Below are 18,323 nucleotides of genomic sequence, written 5' to 3'. Positions count from 1 at the left end.
GGAACTTTGGCTGCTGCCTCACAAGTGCCATCAATGCAGCCTCATCAGTCCACATCAATGCAGCTTCACCATTTCCATCTGTGCAGCAGCCTCATCAGTCCACATCAATGCCGCCTCACCATAGCCATCAGTGCAGCAGCTTCACCATTTCCATCTGTGCAGCAGTCTCATCATTGCCATCAATACAGCAGCCTCACCATTGCCATCAATGCAGCAGCCTCACCATTGCCATCAATGCAGCAGCCTCACCATTGCCATCAATGCAGCAGCCTCACCATTGCCATCTATGCAACAGCCTCATCATTGGCATCAATGCAGCAGCCTCACCATTTCCATCAATGCAGCATCCTCACCATTGCCATCTATGCAACAGCATCATCATTGCCATCAATGCAGCAGCCTCATCATTGCCATCAATGCAGCAGCCTCACCATTGCCATCAATGCAGCAGCCTCACCATTGCCATCAATGCAGCAGCCTCACCATTTCCATCAATACAGCAGCCTCACCATTGCCATCAATGCAGCAGCCTCATCATTCCCATCAATACAGCAGCCTCACCATTTCCATCAATACAGCAGCCTCACCATTGCCATCAATGCAGCAGCCTCATCATTCCCATCAATGCAGCAGCCTCACCATTCCCATCAATGCAGCAGCCTCACCATTGCCATCAATGCAGCCTGATCGATGCCCATCTGCAGCCTAGAGGGGACAAGGAGGGGGGAGGGATGACGACAGATTACATACAGGAGAATCTCCTATGATAGACAGGACAGTGGTTCAATGGGGGCCCAGGAGATGGGACTTCCTATTACAGAGGCCGCCAAGTAAACAGGAGATTCTCACTGTATATAATCTGACGGCGCTCGTCCCGCCCCCCTCCCTGTCCCCTCCGAGGCAGCTAAAATTGAAGTAAAGGCGTATAACACGCACGCGCTATTTGACCTGATTTTCATGGTGAAAAGTGCCTGTTATATGCCAATAAATACAGTACATTTTTCTAGCACAAATTGCAAATTTTAACATGTGCAAACATTTTTTTAAAAAGATTGTCCTGGTAGGCAAGTGGTTAACGAGCAATTCCAAATCCAAAATTAGGTCAAGTTTCAACTGTGCTCAATTCAGAGAGGGTCTGCCCAATATAAAAGCTGGGCTCCATGGTGGGCTTGCTGCCTATTAGTAACCTCGCTCTCCTACGCCAATGTTCCCAGGAGAGGCCCTCGGCGGACTCAGAGGGAAGGTGCTGCTGGATCAAAAGGAAAAGAAATGACAATCACTTTTCTCCGGTCCATTATAAAGATGAAGACACCGCCAGCTTCACATGTCTGCCAGAAGAAAATTAGAGTAATTCCTCAATTCAGGAGATAGTTTGCTTCCAACTGAGAAAGCTAACATGTTAAACTCGTATATGTGACTGAAATGTTATTTAAGCAATTTATTCTTTTTCCAGAGCACTGCCAAGTTCCATTAATGCGGTATTAAAGCTGAAGTCAAGTTTGTCTTTAGCAATTTGATATGTGATAAAAAAAAATAAAAATTAAATAAGAGCAAAAGGTTTCCAATTCGCTCTACATAGACCAAGCACTTCTGAAGCACCTCTACTCCTTAAAAAAGGAAGAGTCCTCCATCCTGACCATGTGCAATGTTACAATGGTCACAGTCTGCCTTACCCAACCTCCAAACCAACCCTCCCCTTCACGATTATAGAACCTGGGGGTCCTTCAGTTATTATTCATACACTGTATGTTCTCTAGAACTTTTGCTTGCCCAAAAATCACTGATAATGTATTTATCTTTCTACGTTACAAAACAGAGATCCATAACTGGTTAGGCTGGGTTGAGGGAAAGTTCTATTTACGGGGATGCTTTCTTCTTCTTCTTATTATTATTATTCAGGATTTATATAGCGCCAACAATTTATGCAGCGCTTTACAATATAAAAGGAGACAATACAGTTAAAATACAATAAAATACAAGAGGATTAAGAGGGCCCTGCTCAGAAGAGCTTACAATCTAATAGGGTGGGGCAGGTGGTACAAAAGGTTATAACTGTGGGGAATGAGCTGATGGAAGTGGTAGGAGATTAGTTGGAGACGTGATAGGCTTCCCTGAAGAGATGAGTTTTCAGGGATCGCTTGAAGGTAGCAAGAGTAGGGGATAGCCGGACCAGTGGAGGTTGGGAGTTCCAGAGGATAGGAGAGGCTCTACAGAAATCCTGGAGACGAGCATGGGACAAGGAGACAAGGGAGCTTGAGAGTAGGAGGTCTTGAGAAGAGCGGAGGGGACGATTTGGGTGATATTTGGAGACAGGATTGGTGATGGAGCTCGGGGCAGAGTTGTGAATGGCTTTGTATGTTGTGGTTAGTATTTTGAATTTAATTCGCGGGGTGATTGGGAGCCAGTGTATAATGTATACTGTTTAACACTTTGAACTTGTGGGACGGAGTTAGCCGCTCAGTGGGTTAGGGCCTTTTAATGACTCCCTCTTGGCCTTCCAGCCCACCTATGTCATACTACTCCCTCCTAACACCCAGCAGAGGTGAGATTAGCTCTTATTGGGACCCAACTCATTATAGTCTGGCCACCATGGGCTACTTACAACTTGATCTCCATGAGGGTCAGGTTATGGTATGTTGGTCTAACCCAGGTATCTCCAAACTTTGTAAAGAAAAGGCCAGTTTACTGTGGCTAGTCGGAGTAGAAATGACCTGATGTCAGTGGGAGTAAACAGTTCCCCATCTTTGGTATTAGAGGCAGGAACAGTGCCCCATTGTAATGCCCCATACACACAATAGGATTTTTCTGACGGAAAATGTTCCGTCAGAAAAATGTTCCGACCATGTGTAGGCTCCATCGGACATTTTCCGTCGGAATCAATCCAGATCTCAAATTTTGTGTGTCGGAAACTCAGACGGAAAATGTTCGATGGGAGCTTGTTGTCGGAAATTCCGACCATGTGTAGGCTCCATCGGACATTTTCCGTCTGAGTTTCCGACACACAAAATTTGAGATCTGCATCTCAAATTTTCCGACAACAAAATCCGTTCTCGTAAATTCCGATCGCGTGTACACAATTCCGGCGCACAAAATTCCACGTATGTTCAGAATCAAGCAGAAGAGCTGCACTGGCTATTAAACTTAATTTTTCTCGGCTCGTCGTACTTGTTGTACGTCACTGCGTTCTTGATGTTCGGAATTTCCGACAAGATTTGTGTGACCGTGTGTATGCAAAACAAGTTTGAGCCAACATCCGTTGGAAAAAAAACATGGATTTTGTTGTCAGAAAATCCTATCGTGTGTATTAGTGTCAGTGGGATTGTCCAAATTAAGGAACGAAGTATAGGGAGAGGGTTGGAAGAAAACAAATGAATACAAAATGGTTAAAGGGTTCCAAGAAAAAGGATGGGGGGGGGGGGGTAAGGAGATTAGTCCACCTCTCCCCACCATGGTTGAGATGACCAGATGTTGTACGAGTTAAGGAATGCAGTCCTGGAGGCAGGGCCGGGACAAGGTCATCCAGCGGTCCCAGGGCAAAGAAGCCAAACTGTGCCCCCCTCCTCTTTCATTATATGTGAGCTTAGGGGATGCTACCCCCAGCAGTTATCCGCATGTCAAAATGCCTTGTATCAGAATGAGCTCACCGGAGCCCCATCCATACAGGAAACCACTGTGCCCAGGGCAGCCGCCGCTCCTGCCCACCCCTTGACCCAGCCCTGCCTAGGGGTCCAGATGGTTATACTTTGGTCTAGCCCAGGGGTCTCTATGCTTTCTAAACAAAGGGCCAGTTTACTGTGCTTGAAGCTTGGGGGGGGGGGGGGGGGAGATGCTATGGTCAGTGGGAATAGAAACATCCCTGGGGTCGGTGTCAGTAATTTATGTCCAATCATTGATTTTAGAGGGAGGAATAGTTGTGCCTCATTATTGGTGTCAGATGGAGGGATAGTGCCCCATCAATTATGTCAGTTCGAGGAATAGTAATCCATCATTGGTTTCAGTTGGAGAAATAGTGCCCCATTGTTGGTGTCAGTGGAAAGAATTGTACCCCATCGATGGTGTCGGGGGAGGAATGGTGCCACATCATCAGTGTCAGTTGGAAGTATAGAGCCCCATTGACAGTGCCAGTGGGAGTAAGAGCATCCTATCACAGGTATTAGTGGGAGGAAGAGCATCCCATCATAAGTATTAGTGGGAGGAATAGTGTCCCATCATTGGTATTAGCGGGAGGAATAGTGCACCAAGCCAAATAAAGGCAAGCAAAGGGCTGCATCTGCCCCCCCTGGACCACAGTTTGGAGAGCACCAGTCTAGCCTATCATTATAGTCTGCTGCTAGAAGATGCTGTATGACAATAACAGAAGCCCATAACAGGTTAGACTGGCTTGAGGGAAAGTTCTATTTACGTGTAGCGCCCTGCTCCTAATGAGCAGCCGCTATAAATTTTTCAAATTTAGTTGTCTGAAGCTGTAGTTTGGCTCAGACTAATTTTCTCTAAAAAATTCTGGTTTCTGTACCAGTTCAGCTGGGATGCACTAGTTCCCACTTGAACGTAGGTGTCGCTGTCACCGCCGGTAGGTGTGGAAATGCAGCAGGCTGGATGTATTGAATACTACCTCTTGCTCAGAAATAACTCAGTGGGAGTGTCTTCCCTGCTGTGCATTCTGGGAGATATTGAGGTCAGTGTATTTAAGGTACCGACGCCATTTTTGGTGGTTTGTTTGGCCTGGGGCCTGTGTCGCAGGGTCTTGCGCCTCGGGGCCGGCTGGGAGGCTCTACAACTGAGAGTGTAGGCCCAGAAATGTCTTGGGGCCTACTGATCCAGGGGTGGTCCTGTGCTGTCTTGCCTGCGGGGAGAAGCCAAGAAAACTGGAGGATCCAGGGGAGGACTTCTGTGGTGGAGGACCAAGCGCAAGGCTGGTGTCTCTGGAGGAGCCTGGAAACTCAGTTGGAGGACACAACCCGGATCAATACCCATACAGTATCGCCAGGTTGGCTGAAAGAATCTGTTACTGTATGGTAGTTCTTTAAAACTCTCAAGATTTCTAAGTTCAATTGACAAGTTTGTGGCAGAGACTTTGTTGAGCATCTCATCGGCTGGTAGGTCAAGTGAGAGGGGCCTATCCGATGGTTGCTGGATCCAGTCTGTTGAGCTGTTTGTCCTCTGGATCTGACCAATACCTCTAACCCGCAATTGCTAGGTGCCTGAACTCCCCCTTTATCCTCTGACCCTATATTGAAAGACATTTTTTTCCTTATCTTAAATAAATGTAAAAAAAAAAAAGGACTTATGCCGCGTACACATGACCGGACTTTTCGAGGCACTAGGTCCGACGGTCTTTCCGACTGACTTTCGGCGGACTTTCCGAATGAACGGACTTGGCCACACACAATCACACCAAAGTCCGACGGATTCGAACGTGATGACGTACGACCGGACTAGAATAAGGAAGTTCATAGCCAGTAGCCAATAGCTGCCCTAGAGTCGGTTTTTGTCCGTCGGACTAGCATACACACGAACGGATTTCTTGATCCAGGCGGAGTTCCGGTGGAAAAATTTAAGACCTGTTCTATTTCTAAAGTCCGTCTTTGGACCTTTGCTGTCAAAAAGTCCGGTTGTGTGTACGCGGCATAAGTGTCGGATTCAACATCATTTGGGCTACTTTCCAACGGGACCCCTAAGACGGAGAGGCGAGCAGGTGAGGTAACGGTAAGCCCAAACAAAACCAGCAGCTCCTTCGGGGGTTAGTGCTACAACGGGAAAGCTTTCTTATAATGTATACTGTTTAACACTTTGAACTTGTGAGACGGAGTTAGCCGCTCAGTGGGTTAGGGCCCTTTAATGACTCCCTCTTGGCCTTCCAGCCCACCTATGTCATACTACTCAGTCCTAAAATCCAGAGGTGATATTATCTCTTATTGGGACCCAACCCATTATAGTCTGGCCACCATGGGCTACTTACAACAGATCTCTATGAGGATCAGGTTATATCACGTTGTAATTTTGTCTGATACTGTTTCTTGGAAAAAATAAATAAAAATGCATAAAAATTAAAAAATTGGAGCCGTTGCCATTTTTTGTTTTAGTTTTACAAACTAGGCATTCCCAAATAACTTCATTTTAAATGGAAAAAGAAACAACAGAATAAAGTTTGCATTCTCCACTTGTATGCAGTAATTCTTCGAACGGCCGCGAATGCCGGAGACTTGAGAAGTTAGGTACCCAATTGTGACATCCTCCCCGCCTCCCATCCCCACCATACTGGAGGTCAGTAATCTCCGTGCACACAGGCCTGCTTGCCGCTGGCTCTCACACCAATCAGTGCCGAGCAGACGGAGAGCTGTGTGTTTGTTAAGCTGATAATATCTATTTAATTTACTGCACAAGGCTGCTCAGCGCCCGGCTGTGCTCTTCGCTCTGATTCTACCAAGGCAAATACACAGCCACATGGGGGACAAACAGGTTTCTACAAGAACACTGCAGCGCTCGTTCTACGTCAACAACTAGACTGGCCACCAACCTGCATTCCATGTTCTTTTATCACAACACCATCCACCTAGTCATTTTATTCTTCTACAACCAGCTGCTTCATTCTGATTGAAGGGCCGAGGTATAGATAATCTATACAGGTTGCAGAAGTGGCCGCTTAAAGTGGAACTCAAGGTATGGCTTTTATTGCGTAGTTATCTTGATCCAGCTTGAACCAAAATAAGTATATACACTATATTACTAAAAAGTATTGGGACGCCTGCCTTTACACGCACATGAACTTTAAAGCGGGGTTCCACCGCCGTTTTTTTTTTTTTTTCTTGGGGGAAATGCCAAGGAGTAAGTTTTATAATAATTTAACTTACTTTTTCTTCTTTCTTAGCCCTTGTACACACGGTCGGACATTCTGATGGACAATGTCCGATAGGACCGTGTTGTCAGATAATCCGACAGTGTGTGGGCTCCATCAGAATGTTTCCCGTCGGAGTATCTGACGGACCAAGTTTTCCAGCTGGGCTATAAAATTTTCCGACAACATGATCCAATCGGACTTTGTCCGATCATGTGTAGAGAATTCCTAATTCCAAATTCCTACACCAAAGCTATTGGCTACTAGCCTGAACGTAGTCCCGTCCTAACGAAATAACGTCATCACGTTCTGAACGATCCGATTTTCCGACAACTTTGTCCGACTGTGTGTATGCAACAGTTTCGCACAAAATCCGTCGGACAAAATCCAACGGATTTGGTTGTCAGAATGTCCGACCGTGTGTGTACAAGGGCTAAGTCTCCTGCTGACGTTTTTCCGGATTGAAAATACTTTATAAAAACGTCTCCTGATGTTTTCCATCTTGCCTGTGGGCATGTGAAGCCCACAGGCATTCTCTTCCGGGACACTGTGCTGCTGATGTCCCAGCATGCAGCGCCCGTTCAATCGCCGATATCGCGCATGCGCAGATGAAACAAATCGAGCGCTGACAATAACTCAGGGCGCCGCACAGACTCCTGGGAAATTGAAAAAAACTATCCCAGGAGGCAGTGCGGCCAACAGGAAGCGCAGACCTGCTGCTGAAGGACCAGGAAATTGAAAAAGAAAGAAACGCAGAAGATGCCAGCAGCAAGGTAAGGGGGATATCCTGCAATTAGACCACAATACAATCCTAAGGGCATAGGAGTGTAATTCGGGTGGAGGCAGCTCCGCTTTAATGGCATCCCAGTCTAAGGCCGCGTACACACGGGCGGATTGTCTGCCCAACTTAGTCCGCTGAACCGTGTTTCAGCGGACAATCCGCTCGTGTGTGGGCTTCAGCGGACTTTTTCAGCGGACAGTCCGACGGACTTTGTCTTTCGGAATTTCCGTAATTTTGTCCGTCCAAACTTGGTTTCAGCGGACAGTCCGCTCGTGTGTAGGCAAGTTGGACGGACTAAGTATGGCGCATGCTCAGAAAGGGTTTACACGGCTGAAGGTTGCATTGCTGTGTAATGGACGTCGTTTTTCTAGTCCCGTCGTACGTGCTGTACACGTCATCGCGCACGTTTTCAGCGGACTGTCTGTTCATCGTGTGTGGTCAAGTCCGTTCATTGAAAAGTTGAACGGACTGTCTGTCGGATTGTCTGACGAACTTAGTTGGGCAGACAATCCGCCCGTGTGTACGCGGCCTTAGTCCGTAGGGTTCAATATTAAATTGGTCCCCCCTTTGCAGCTATAACAGCTTCAACTCTTCTGGGAAGGCCATCCACAAGGTTTAGGAGTGTGTCTATGGGAATGTTTGACCGTTCTTCCAGAAGTGCATTTGTGAGGTCAGGCGCTGATGTTGGGGCAATAAGGCCTGGCTCGCAGTCTCCGCTCCAATTCACCCCAAAGGTGTTCTATCGGGTTGAGGTCAAGACTCTGTGCAGGCCAGTCAAGTTCCTCCACCCCAAACCCGTGTCTTTTACATGCATCTATTTATTTATTTTTTCCAGATGTTTTTTTTTTTCATTTATAAACATAGACACAAAAGACAGAAAAAAAACTAACACAAAAAAGCTTATAAAACCTACAAAAATAAGAAAAAAAAAGACGCTTCCGTTCATACATCAAACAATGTAGATGGACCCAGGGGCGGACTGACAACTCATGGGACCCCCAGGAAATAGGAGATTATGGGGCCCCCAGGCAATCAGAGATTATGGGGCCACACAGTAGACACAAAGACACAGACACAGTATACAACCACACAGTATACACAGACATGTACACACAGTATACACAGACATGTTTCTATTGGCTGAGAAGGTACTGGAGAGGTGGGGCAGCTATAATCTCAGGATTTTTAGACCAAAAGGATGTCGGTAAGGGACATTTCAGAGACAGATGTAAAAAAAAACACAGATTTTTACATACTATCCCTGGTTTTAATGAGGCTGGCAACCCTGATGGGGCCCCCTAGTGGCATGGGGCCCTCAGGCAGTTCCCGAGTGGCCCAATGGTCAGTCCACCCCTGCATGGACCTATGTCTAAGCAGGTCTGTCCCTGACTCAAACCCAAACTCATATGCTCTAGCCATAGTGACCAGATTGAGTGAAACCTCTTATGCCGCTTACACAGGAGCGGAATGTCCGACAGAAAAAAGTCATATGGAATCTTTTCATCGTATATTCCGATCGTGTGTGGGCCTCATCAGACTTTTTTTTTTTTTTTTTACGAAAATTCTGACGGACCTAGAAATAGAAATAGAACATGTTTTAAATATTTCCGACGGAACCAATTCCTAATGGGAATTGTTTGTCTGTATGCTGTTCCGATGAACCAAAAAACGACGCATGCTCTGAAGCAAGTACGAGATGGAAGCTTTTGGCTACTGGCTATTGAACTTCCTTTTTCTAGTCCCGTCGTACGTGCTGTACGTCACCGCGTTCTTAACGATCGGACTTTGGTGTGATTGTGTATCCGCGTGACAGTTTCAGCGGAAAAACCTTCGGAGTTCATTCCGACGGGAAAACCGGTCGTGCGTACGCAGCATTTGATGTGTGGGGAAGTCAACCTAAGGGCAATTTGTCTCCGGGGCCACGAACAGTGTATGCAGGACCGTAGTCCACTTTGGTGGCTTAAGCAATGAACGATCAACATGGCCCAATAAACATGTAAGAGAATCCACTTGAAGGTCCACATCTAAAATCCTGTTAAGGGTACCCACAATTTCCGCCCAATACCTCTGGAGCTTTGGGCAATGCCACAATAGGTGTATCAGAGATCCAGAATTACCACATCTAGGGCAGGCCGAATCAGCTCTTAAGCCAATAGCACCCAAAAATTCAGGGGTTCTATCGGTGGCGGCTGGTGCTTCATCGGTCCTCCCGTTGCTCCAGTCCACCACCCCACACTAACCCCCACCCCCCCAGTCACTCGAGCCCACCACCGCACACCGCTGACAACACCGCCCACCCCCGTTCGCTGTTTCGCCCAACAGGACCACGTCACCCCCAAACTTACCCCGTGCCGGTCATGGCTGCTTCCCTCCTCCATCTCCTCCGTGTCCCGGCCTCAGCAGACAGACTTGACCACAGACCCCCCCCCTGCCATCGCTCCAGCCCACCACCCCACACTAACCCCCACCCCCCCAGTCACTCGAGCCCACCACCGCACACCGATGACAACACCGCCCCCCTCGGTCGCTGTTTCGCCCAACAGGACCACGTCACCCCCAAACTTACCCCGTGCCGGTCATGGCTGCTTCCCTCCTCCATCTCCTCCGTGTCCCGGCCACAGCAGACAGACCTGACCACAGACCCCGCCCCCCCGTCGCTCCAGCCCACCACCCCACACTAACCCCCACCCCCCCAGTCACTCGAGCCCACCACCGCACATCGATGACAACACCGCCACCCTCGGTCGCTGTTTCGCCCAATAGGACCACGTCACCCCCAAACTTACCCCGTGCCGGTCATGGCTGCTTCCCTCCTCCATCTCTTCCGTGTCCCGGCCGACGCTTCTCCTCCCGGGCAATGGGGTCTTCGGACTATCCGCCAATTGGGTCTTAGGACTCCCGGGCAACAGGGTCTCAGGACCCGCTTCCTGATTGGCCAGGAGGAGAAACAGTAGGACATTAGCGAATAATTTGGTAATGTCACACAACAGGGTGGGATCAGAGCGCAGTGCTCTGCGCCCTGAACTCTCCCTTTTTGAAGCCAATTAGAGTCTCAGGCTCTAATCATCTGCTTCTAAGAATAAAAATCTATAGAAATCCATGCGTCCGGCACCCTGCATGTAGATTAGGGGGCCGGACGCATGGATTGGGGGGGGGGCTTTCGCGCCCCTAATGAGTGGCCGCCACTGGGTTCTATACACCCTACGCAATATAAAAAATTAGCTTGGCCTATTTACTTTATTGGCTTAACTTTAATGCAGTTTTATGCAGTATTTTCCAAGCATTTTTGCTTTTAAAGGTGATACTGCATAAAGAGATAGTGAATTTACATTTTTAGCAGATCACCTAAATACTGCATGTGATCTGCTTTAGTGAATAGAGCCCACCGAGCTACAAAATGCTCAGCCGTGAATGGGGCCTTACACAGGGCCGTCTTTAATATTGATTGGACCCTGGGCAAACATTTTCTTGCCCCCCCCCCCCCCCCCATGCAATTTCGCTCTCCACCTGCCTGCACACCATGGATTGGGGTGGTGAGGGGACCTTATCAATAGACAGGAAACTCCTAGGGAATCTAGAACTCCTGGGATCAGTGGCAGTGCTGGGGGGAGGGGAGGGTGTGATCAGTGGCAATACTAATTTCTTTACCGACTACCAATATAAAGAGGAGTTTCAACACTGGCCACCAATGTAATAGGAGTTTACACTGACCACTAATGTAATAGAAGCATGCACAGTAAACACCAATGTAAGGAGGGATTTACCCTGACCACCAATGTAATAGAAGCATTCACAGTAAACACCAATGTAAGGAGGGATTTACACTGACCACCAATGTAACAGAAACATTCACAGTAACCACCAATGTAAGGAGAAATTTGCACTGATCACTAATGTGATAGAAGCATTCACAGTAAACCCCAATGTAAGGAGGGATTTACACCGACCACTAATGTAATATAAGCATTCACAGTAACCACCAATGTAAGGAGGGATTTACACTGACCACCAATGTAATAGAAGCATTCACAGTAAAAAACAATGTAAGGAGGGATTTACACTGACCACCAATGTAATGGAAGCATTCACAGTAAACACCAATGTAAGGAGGGACTTACACTGACCACCATTGTAATAGAGGCATTCACACTAAACACCAATATAAGGAGAGATTTACACTGACCACCAATGTAATAGAAGCATTCACACTAAACACCAATGTAAGGAGGGATTTACACTAACCACGAATGTAATAGAAGCATTCACAGTAAACACCAATGTAAGAAGGGATTTACACTGACCACTAATGTAATAGAAGCATTCACAGTAAACACCAATGTAAGGAGGGATTTACACTGACCACTAATGTAATAGAAGCATTCACAGTAACCACCAATGTAAGGAGGAATTTACACTGACCACCAATGTAATATAAGCATTCACAGTAAACACCAATGTAAGGAGGGATTTACACTGACCACCAATGTACTAGAAGCATTCACAGTAAACACCAATGTAAGGAGGGATTTACACTGACCACTAATGTAATATAAGCATTCACAGTAAACACAAATGTAAGGAGGGATTTACACTGACCACTAATGTATTAGAAGCATTCACAGTCAACACCAATGTAAGGAGGGATTTACACTGACCACCAATGTAATAGAAGCATTCACAGTAAAAACCAATGTAAGGAGGGATTTACACTGACCACCAATGTAATAGAAGCATTCACAGTAAACACCAATGTAAGGAGGGATTTACACTGACCACCAATGTAATAGAAGCATTCACAGTAAACACCAATGTAAGGAGGGACTTACACTGACCACCATTGTAATAGAAGCATTCACAGTAAACACCAATGTAAGGAGGGATTTACACGGACCACCAATGTAATAGAAGCATTCACAGTAAATACCAATGTAAGGAGGGATTTACACTGACCACCAATGTAATAGAAGCATTCACAGTAAATACCAATGTAAGGAGGGAGTGACACTGAAAACCAATGTAAGGGGGACCTTCACACTGGCCACTTGTGTGAATAAAAGGATTTTACATCAAGCCCCAATGTAATGAGAAGATATACATATGAATGCCACCTCTATTTACATATCAATGCCAGTTATCTACATGTAAACACAGGGTCTACAGGTAAGTCATCCGTACACAATAGGGCAGAGCTTGGCAGCAACACTTCAAACTGAGATATCGGGACACATCACGGCACTAAAACTACAAGGGAATTTAAACCAGGATAGTTGGCAAGTATGAGGAAGCTGCTTTGGGCCCCACAGCAATGACAGAGCCCAGGGCAGCTGCCTCTTTTGCCCTGCCTTAAAGAAGGCCCTGGCCTTACAGCTAGGGGCATACAATTTCCATAAAATTAAACCCCCCTGACTTACATTCTAAATCATACTAGGTAAAGAGCAATAAACAGTGCAGTAACCTATAAGAACCTGTCTATCATCTTTCACCTACCCGTCCATCCAGCCAGGCAGTGACAGTGACCGGTGACGGGGTCGCATCCCTCTGCATGGCTGCAGTCGCAGTGTTCAGCGCAGTTCAGGCCATACATCTCCTCCTAGGAGAAAAAAAAAAAAGAGAGGAAGGACCGGGGTCAGCAGACACATAAAGGAACGACGATAAATGGAGGAAGTCATTGGTATGGATAAAATAAAGTCATATTTATTACCGGGCACAGTTGTTCGCAGATGTCTCCCATCCAGCCTGCAGCGCACATGCAGCTACCATTTACAGTGTTACAAGAAGCATCGTTCAAACAGTGACAGGTCTGATTGCAGCTCAATCCCCAAGTGCCGCTTGAACAAGGAATGGAGCAATCTGTCCCTTGCCAACCTGTATAGAAAAGAAAGGATTCATATATCATCTGTGATTTTCCATACACATACACATACTCTTTCATGGTGCACAGAACTCCTGCAGATGTTATGCTTTCTTTGGTTACCTGTTCTAAACCAGGGGTCTCCAAATGCTCTAAACAAAGGACCAGTTTACTGTCTGTCCTTCACACTTTGGGGGCCCCATTGCTGGTGCCAGTGGGAGAAATAGTGCCCCATCATTGGTGTCAATGGGAGGAATAGTGCCCCATCATTGGTGTCAGTGGGGAGAATAGTGCCCCATCATTTGTGCCAGTGGGAGGAAAGTGCCATATCATTGAGGTCAGTGGGAGGAATAGTGCCCCATCATTGGTGCCAGTGAGGAATGGGGCTCCATTGTTTGTGTCAGTGGGAGGAATAGTGCCCCATCATTGCTGCCAGTGGGAGGAATAGTGCCCCATCACTGGTGTCAGTGGGAGGAATAGTGCTTCATCATTGGTGTCAATTGGAGGAATAATGCCCCATCATTGCTGCCAGTGGGAGGAATAGTGCCCCATCACTGGTGTCAATGGGAGGAATAGTGCTTCATCATTGGTGTCAATGAGAGGAATAATGCCCCATCATTGGGGTCAGTGGGAGGAATAGTGCCCCATCATTGGTGTCAGTGGGAGCAATAGTGCCCCACCATTGCTGCCAGTGGGAGGAATAGTGCCCCATCATTGGTGCCAGTGAGGAATGGTGCTCCATTGTTGGTGTCAGTGGGAGGAATAGTGTGCCATCATTGCTGCCAGTGGGAGGAATAGTGCCCCATCATTGGTGACAGTGGGAGGAATAGTGCCCCATCATTGGTGTAAGTGGGAGGAATAGTGCCCCATCATTGGTGACAGTGGGAGGAATAGTGCCCCATCATTGGTGCTAGTGAGGAATGGTGCTCCATTGTTGGTGTCAGTGGGAGGAATAGTGTCCCATCATTGGTGTCAGTGGGAGGAATAGTGCCCCATCATTGGTGCCAGTGAGGAATGGTGCTCCATTGTTGGTGTCAGTGGGAGGAATAGTGCCCCATCATTTCTGCCAGTGGGAGGAATAGTGCCCCATCATTGGTGTCAGTGGGAGGAATAGTGATCCATCATTGGTGTCAGTGGGAGGAATAGTGATCCATCGTTGGTGTCAGTGGAGGGAATGGGGCCTCATCATTGGTGTTAGTGGGAGGAATAGTGCCTGATCGTTGGTGTCAGTGGGAGGAATGGTGCCCGATCGTTGGTGTCAGTGGGAGGAATGGTGTCCCATCGTTGGTCTCAGTTGTTTGCCCCACAGTAGATACACCCCTGCACAGGACCAGTCATGCACTGCCACAACCACTACCACAGTGATCTCCACTAGCTTCTGGGTCACATGCCTGACCTGCTGTCCTGCTAGACTTTAAACACAGTTTCACTCATTTGGCACAGGAGCCATTCAGGAAACACATTGCGTTTTCCCAATGAATGCAAAGCATTCTCTGATTGGTTGAGGTGGAGACTGTGACGTCACTGTTCCACTTCTCCACTTTGTCCAATCAGAGAATGCTTTGCATCAATTGAGAAAATGCAAAGCATTCTCCGAATGGCGCCTGTGCCAAGTGGCCGACCTCCTGTGTTCACAATGCAGCAGAGCAGCCACTTGGCACAAGACCCGGAAGCAAATGGAAACTAGTGGAGATGACTGGAGTAGTGGCATACACTACAGTGATTTCCAGCCTCTAGGGCAGGGGTAGGCATCCTCTGAGAGATGGAGATCTATCTGGACAACATTAAAGAGATCAAAGGTCAGTGGGGTGCAGCCCCCCCCCTTTTTTTTAAAGAAATGAACTAGCAAGCCCCCAAAAAAATCTACTAAAACTAATGTCACTATAAAAATATAAACTTACCCTAAGTTAGCTTCAGTGAGAAACTCAACATTCACTTTCATTCACATTTTTTAATGTCTGGGGAGTTGATCACCCCCACAATTCAGATGCCGGAGTTCATTAAGAAAGCAGAACATCTGGTACTGCAGGCTGATTTTCTTGACTAGTTTCAGGTCTGGCTATCTGCTCTGATTTCTGCCCAGTGTAAGTAGGATGTAGGGCAGTGTAAAGGGGTCAGTAGTAGTTAGAGCAGTGTACAGGGGTTAGTATTATGTAGGGCAGTTTACAGAGGTGAGTAGGATGTAGGGCAGTGTACAGAGGTCAGTAAGATATAGGGCAGCGTACAGAGGTCAGTAGCATGTAGGGCAGCGTACAGAGGTCAGTAGCATGTAGAGTAGCGTACAGAGGTCAGTAGTAGGTAGGGCAGTTTACAGAGGTGAGTAAGATGTAGGGCAGTTTACAGAGGTAAGTAGGATGTAGGGCAGAGTACAGATGTCAGTAGCATGTAGGGCAGCGTACAGATGTCAGTAGCATGTAGCGCAGTGTACAGAGGTCAGTAGCATGTAGGGCAGCATACAGAGGTCAGTAGTATGTAGGGTAGCGTACAGAGGTCAGTAGTATGTAGGGTAGCGTACAGAGGTCAGTAGTAGGTAGGGAAGTTTACAGAGGTGAGCAGGATGTAGGGCAGAGTACAGATGTCAGTAGCATGTAGGGCAGCGTACAGAGGTCAGTAGTATGTAGGGAAGCATACAGAGGTCAGTAGCATGTAGGGCAGTGTACAAAGGTCAGTAGCATGTAGGGTAGCGTACAGAGGTCAGTAGCATGTAGGGCAGGGTACAGAGGTCAGTAGCATGTAGGGCAGAGTATAGAGGTCAGTAGCATGTAGGGCAGGGTATAAAGGTCAGTAGCATATAGGGCAGGGTACAGAGGTCTGTAGTATGTAGAACTAGGGTCAGAAGGGCTAGTTATAGGTGGGTCATTAGGGCATAGTACTGGGGAATCAAAAGAGGGCATGGTACTGGGGTGTCAGATCGGTTGGAGTGCCAAGAGGACATGGCACTGGGTGGGGAACAGGAGGATATGGTATTGTGGGCGATCAGGACAGCATGATACTGGAGGGTCAGGAGGGCACAGTACTGGGGAAACAGGAGGGCTGGGGTGTCAGGACAGAATAGGGCGGCACAGTGGTGTAGTGGTTAGCACTCTCACCTAGCAGTAAAAAGGGTCGCTGGTTCAAATCCCAGACACGGCTCTACCTGCCTGGAGTTTGCATGTTCTCCCTGTGCCTGCGTGGGTTTCCTCCGGGTACTCCAGTTTCCTCTCACACTCCAAAGACATGCAGGTAGGTTAATTGGCTTCTGTCCAAAATTGGCCCTAGCATATGAATGGGGACTTTGGATTCTGGGCTCCTTGAGGGTAGGGACCAATGTGAGTGTGCAATGTACAGGGATAGGGGTAGACACCTCACTCACTCCTGAACTGGATGGACTGGTGTCTTTATTCAACCTATGAAACTATGAATAGTGCTGGAGAGTCAGGAGGGCATCATGCTGAGGGTCAGGAGAACATGGTGTTGGGGGGGTCAGGAGGGCATGATGCTGGGGGTCAGTAGGACATGGTGCTGGAGGGTCAGGAGGACATGGTGCTGGGGTGTCAGGAGGGCATGGTGCTGGGGTGTCAGGAGGGCATGGTGCTGGGGGGTCAGGAGGACATGGTGCTGGGGGTCAGGAAGGCATGGTGCTGGGGGGTCAGGAAGGCATGGTGCTGGAGGGTCAAGAGGGCATGGTGCTGGGGGGTCAGGAGGGCATGATGCTGGAGGGTCAGGAGGACATGGTGCTGGGGGGTCAGGAGGGCATGGTGCTGGGGGACAGGAAGGCATGGTGCTGGGGGGTCAGGAAGGCATGGTGCTGGGGGGGTCAGGAAGGCATGGTGCTGGGGGGGTCAGGAGGGCATGGTGCTGGAGGGTCAGGAGGACATGGTGCTGGGGTGTCAGGAGGGCATGGTGCTGGGGGGTCAGGAAGGCATGGTGCTGGGGGGTCAGGAAGGCATGGTGCTGGGGGGTCAGGAAGGCATGGTGCTGTGGGGTCAGGAAGGCATGGTGCTGGAGGGTCAAGAGGGCATGGTGCTGGGGGGTCAGGAGGGCATGGTGCTGGGGGGTCAGGAAGGCATGGTGCTGGGGGGTCAGGAAGGCATGGTGCTGGGGGGTCAGGAAGGCATGGTGCTGGAGGGTCAGGAAGGCATGGTGCTGGGGGAGTCAGGAAGGCATGGTGCTGGAGGGTCAGTAGGACATGGTGCTGGAGGGTCAGGAGGACATGGTGCTGGGGTGTCAGGAGGGCATGGTGCTGGGGGTCAAGAGGACATGGTGCTGGGGGTCAGGAAGGCATGGTGCTGGGGGGTCAGGAAGGCATGGTGCTGGAGGGTCAAGAGGGCATGGTGCTGGGGGGTCAGGAGGGCATGATGCTGGAGGGTCAGGAGGACATGGTGCTGGGGGGTCAGGAAGGCATGGTGCTGGGGGACAGGAAGGCATGGTGCTGGAGGGTCAAGAGGGCATGGTGCTGGGGGGTCAGGAGGGCATGGTGCTGGGGTTTTTGTTGACACACAATGTTCTTGGGGTGGGGGGTCGGGGAGCCGTTTTGCACCTTCGCCCTGAGTGCTAGATGACCTTGTCCCGACACTGGGTACACATAGGTACATGCTTACATTGGTCCAAGCTGGATCAATGTAACTATCAGTGTAAATATGTAACTATTTAAAAATGACCATACCTAAACTTCAGCTTTAACCCTGAACTCCAGGCACTACAGTGATTTCAAGCTTCCACGGGGATCCCAATCTACCAATTTAAAAATTACCATAATGAAGCTTCAGCTAAAGAAAAAATAATCTGGAGTTCCGGTTCATAAAGAAGTAGATTATTGATAACATGGGTCACCCAGTTACAGCTAAGAATTCTGTTCTCTGGTTCCATTATTTGGT

General features: G+C 48.3%; 1 protein-coding gene across 4 annotated transcripts in view; it reads right to left on the bottom strand.

The window, feature by feature from the left end:
* The window catches only part of LOC143958211 (multiple epidermal growth factor-like domains protein 11), a 970,559-nt gene that overhangs the window by 204,097 nt on the left and 748,139 nt on the right, over positions 1-18,323 (bottom strand). For all 4 annotated transcript variants that reach the window (XM_077467688.1, XM_077467691.1, XM_077467690.1 and 1 more), the window contains 2 exons: positions 13,318-13,481; positions 13,104-13,206 (listed from right to left, as the gene is read on the bottom strand). In XM_077467688.1, the coding sequence (XP_077323814.1) occupies positions 13,104-13,206; positions 13,318-13,481 (267 nt within the window). The remainder of the gene's footprint in view (positions 1-13,103; positions 13,207-13,317; positions 13,482-18,323) is intronic.

Source organism: Lithobates pipiens, unplaced genomic scaffold, assembly GCF_037356315.1.
Source record: "Lithobates pipiens isolate NorthernLeopardFrog02 unplaced genomic scaffold, aLitPip1_a1.2 Scaffold_6, whole genome shotgun sequence".
Lineage (NCBI taxonomy): Eukaryota > Metazoa > Chordata > Amphibia > Anura > Ranidae > Lithobates > Lithobates pipiens.
Note: the sequence above shows the minus strand (reverse complement) of the source record. Positions and strands in the feature narration are given on the sequence as shown.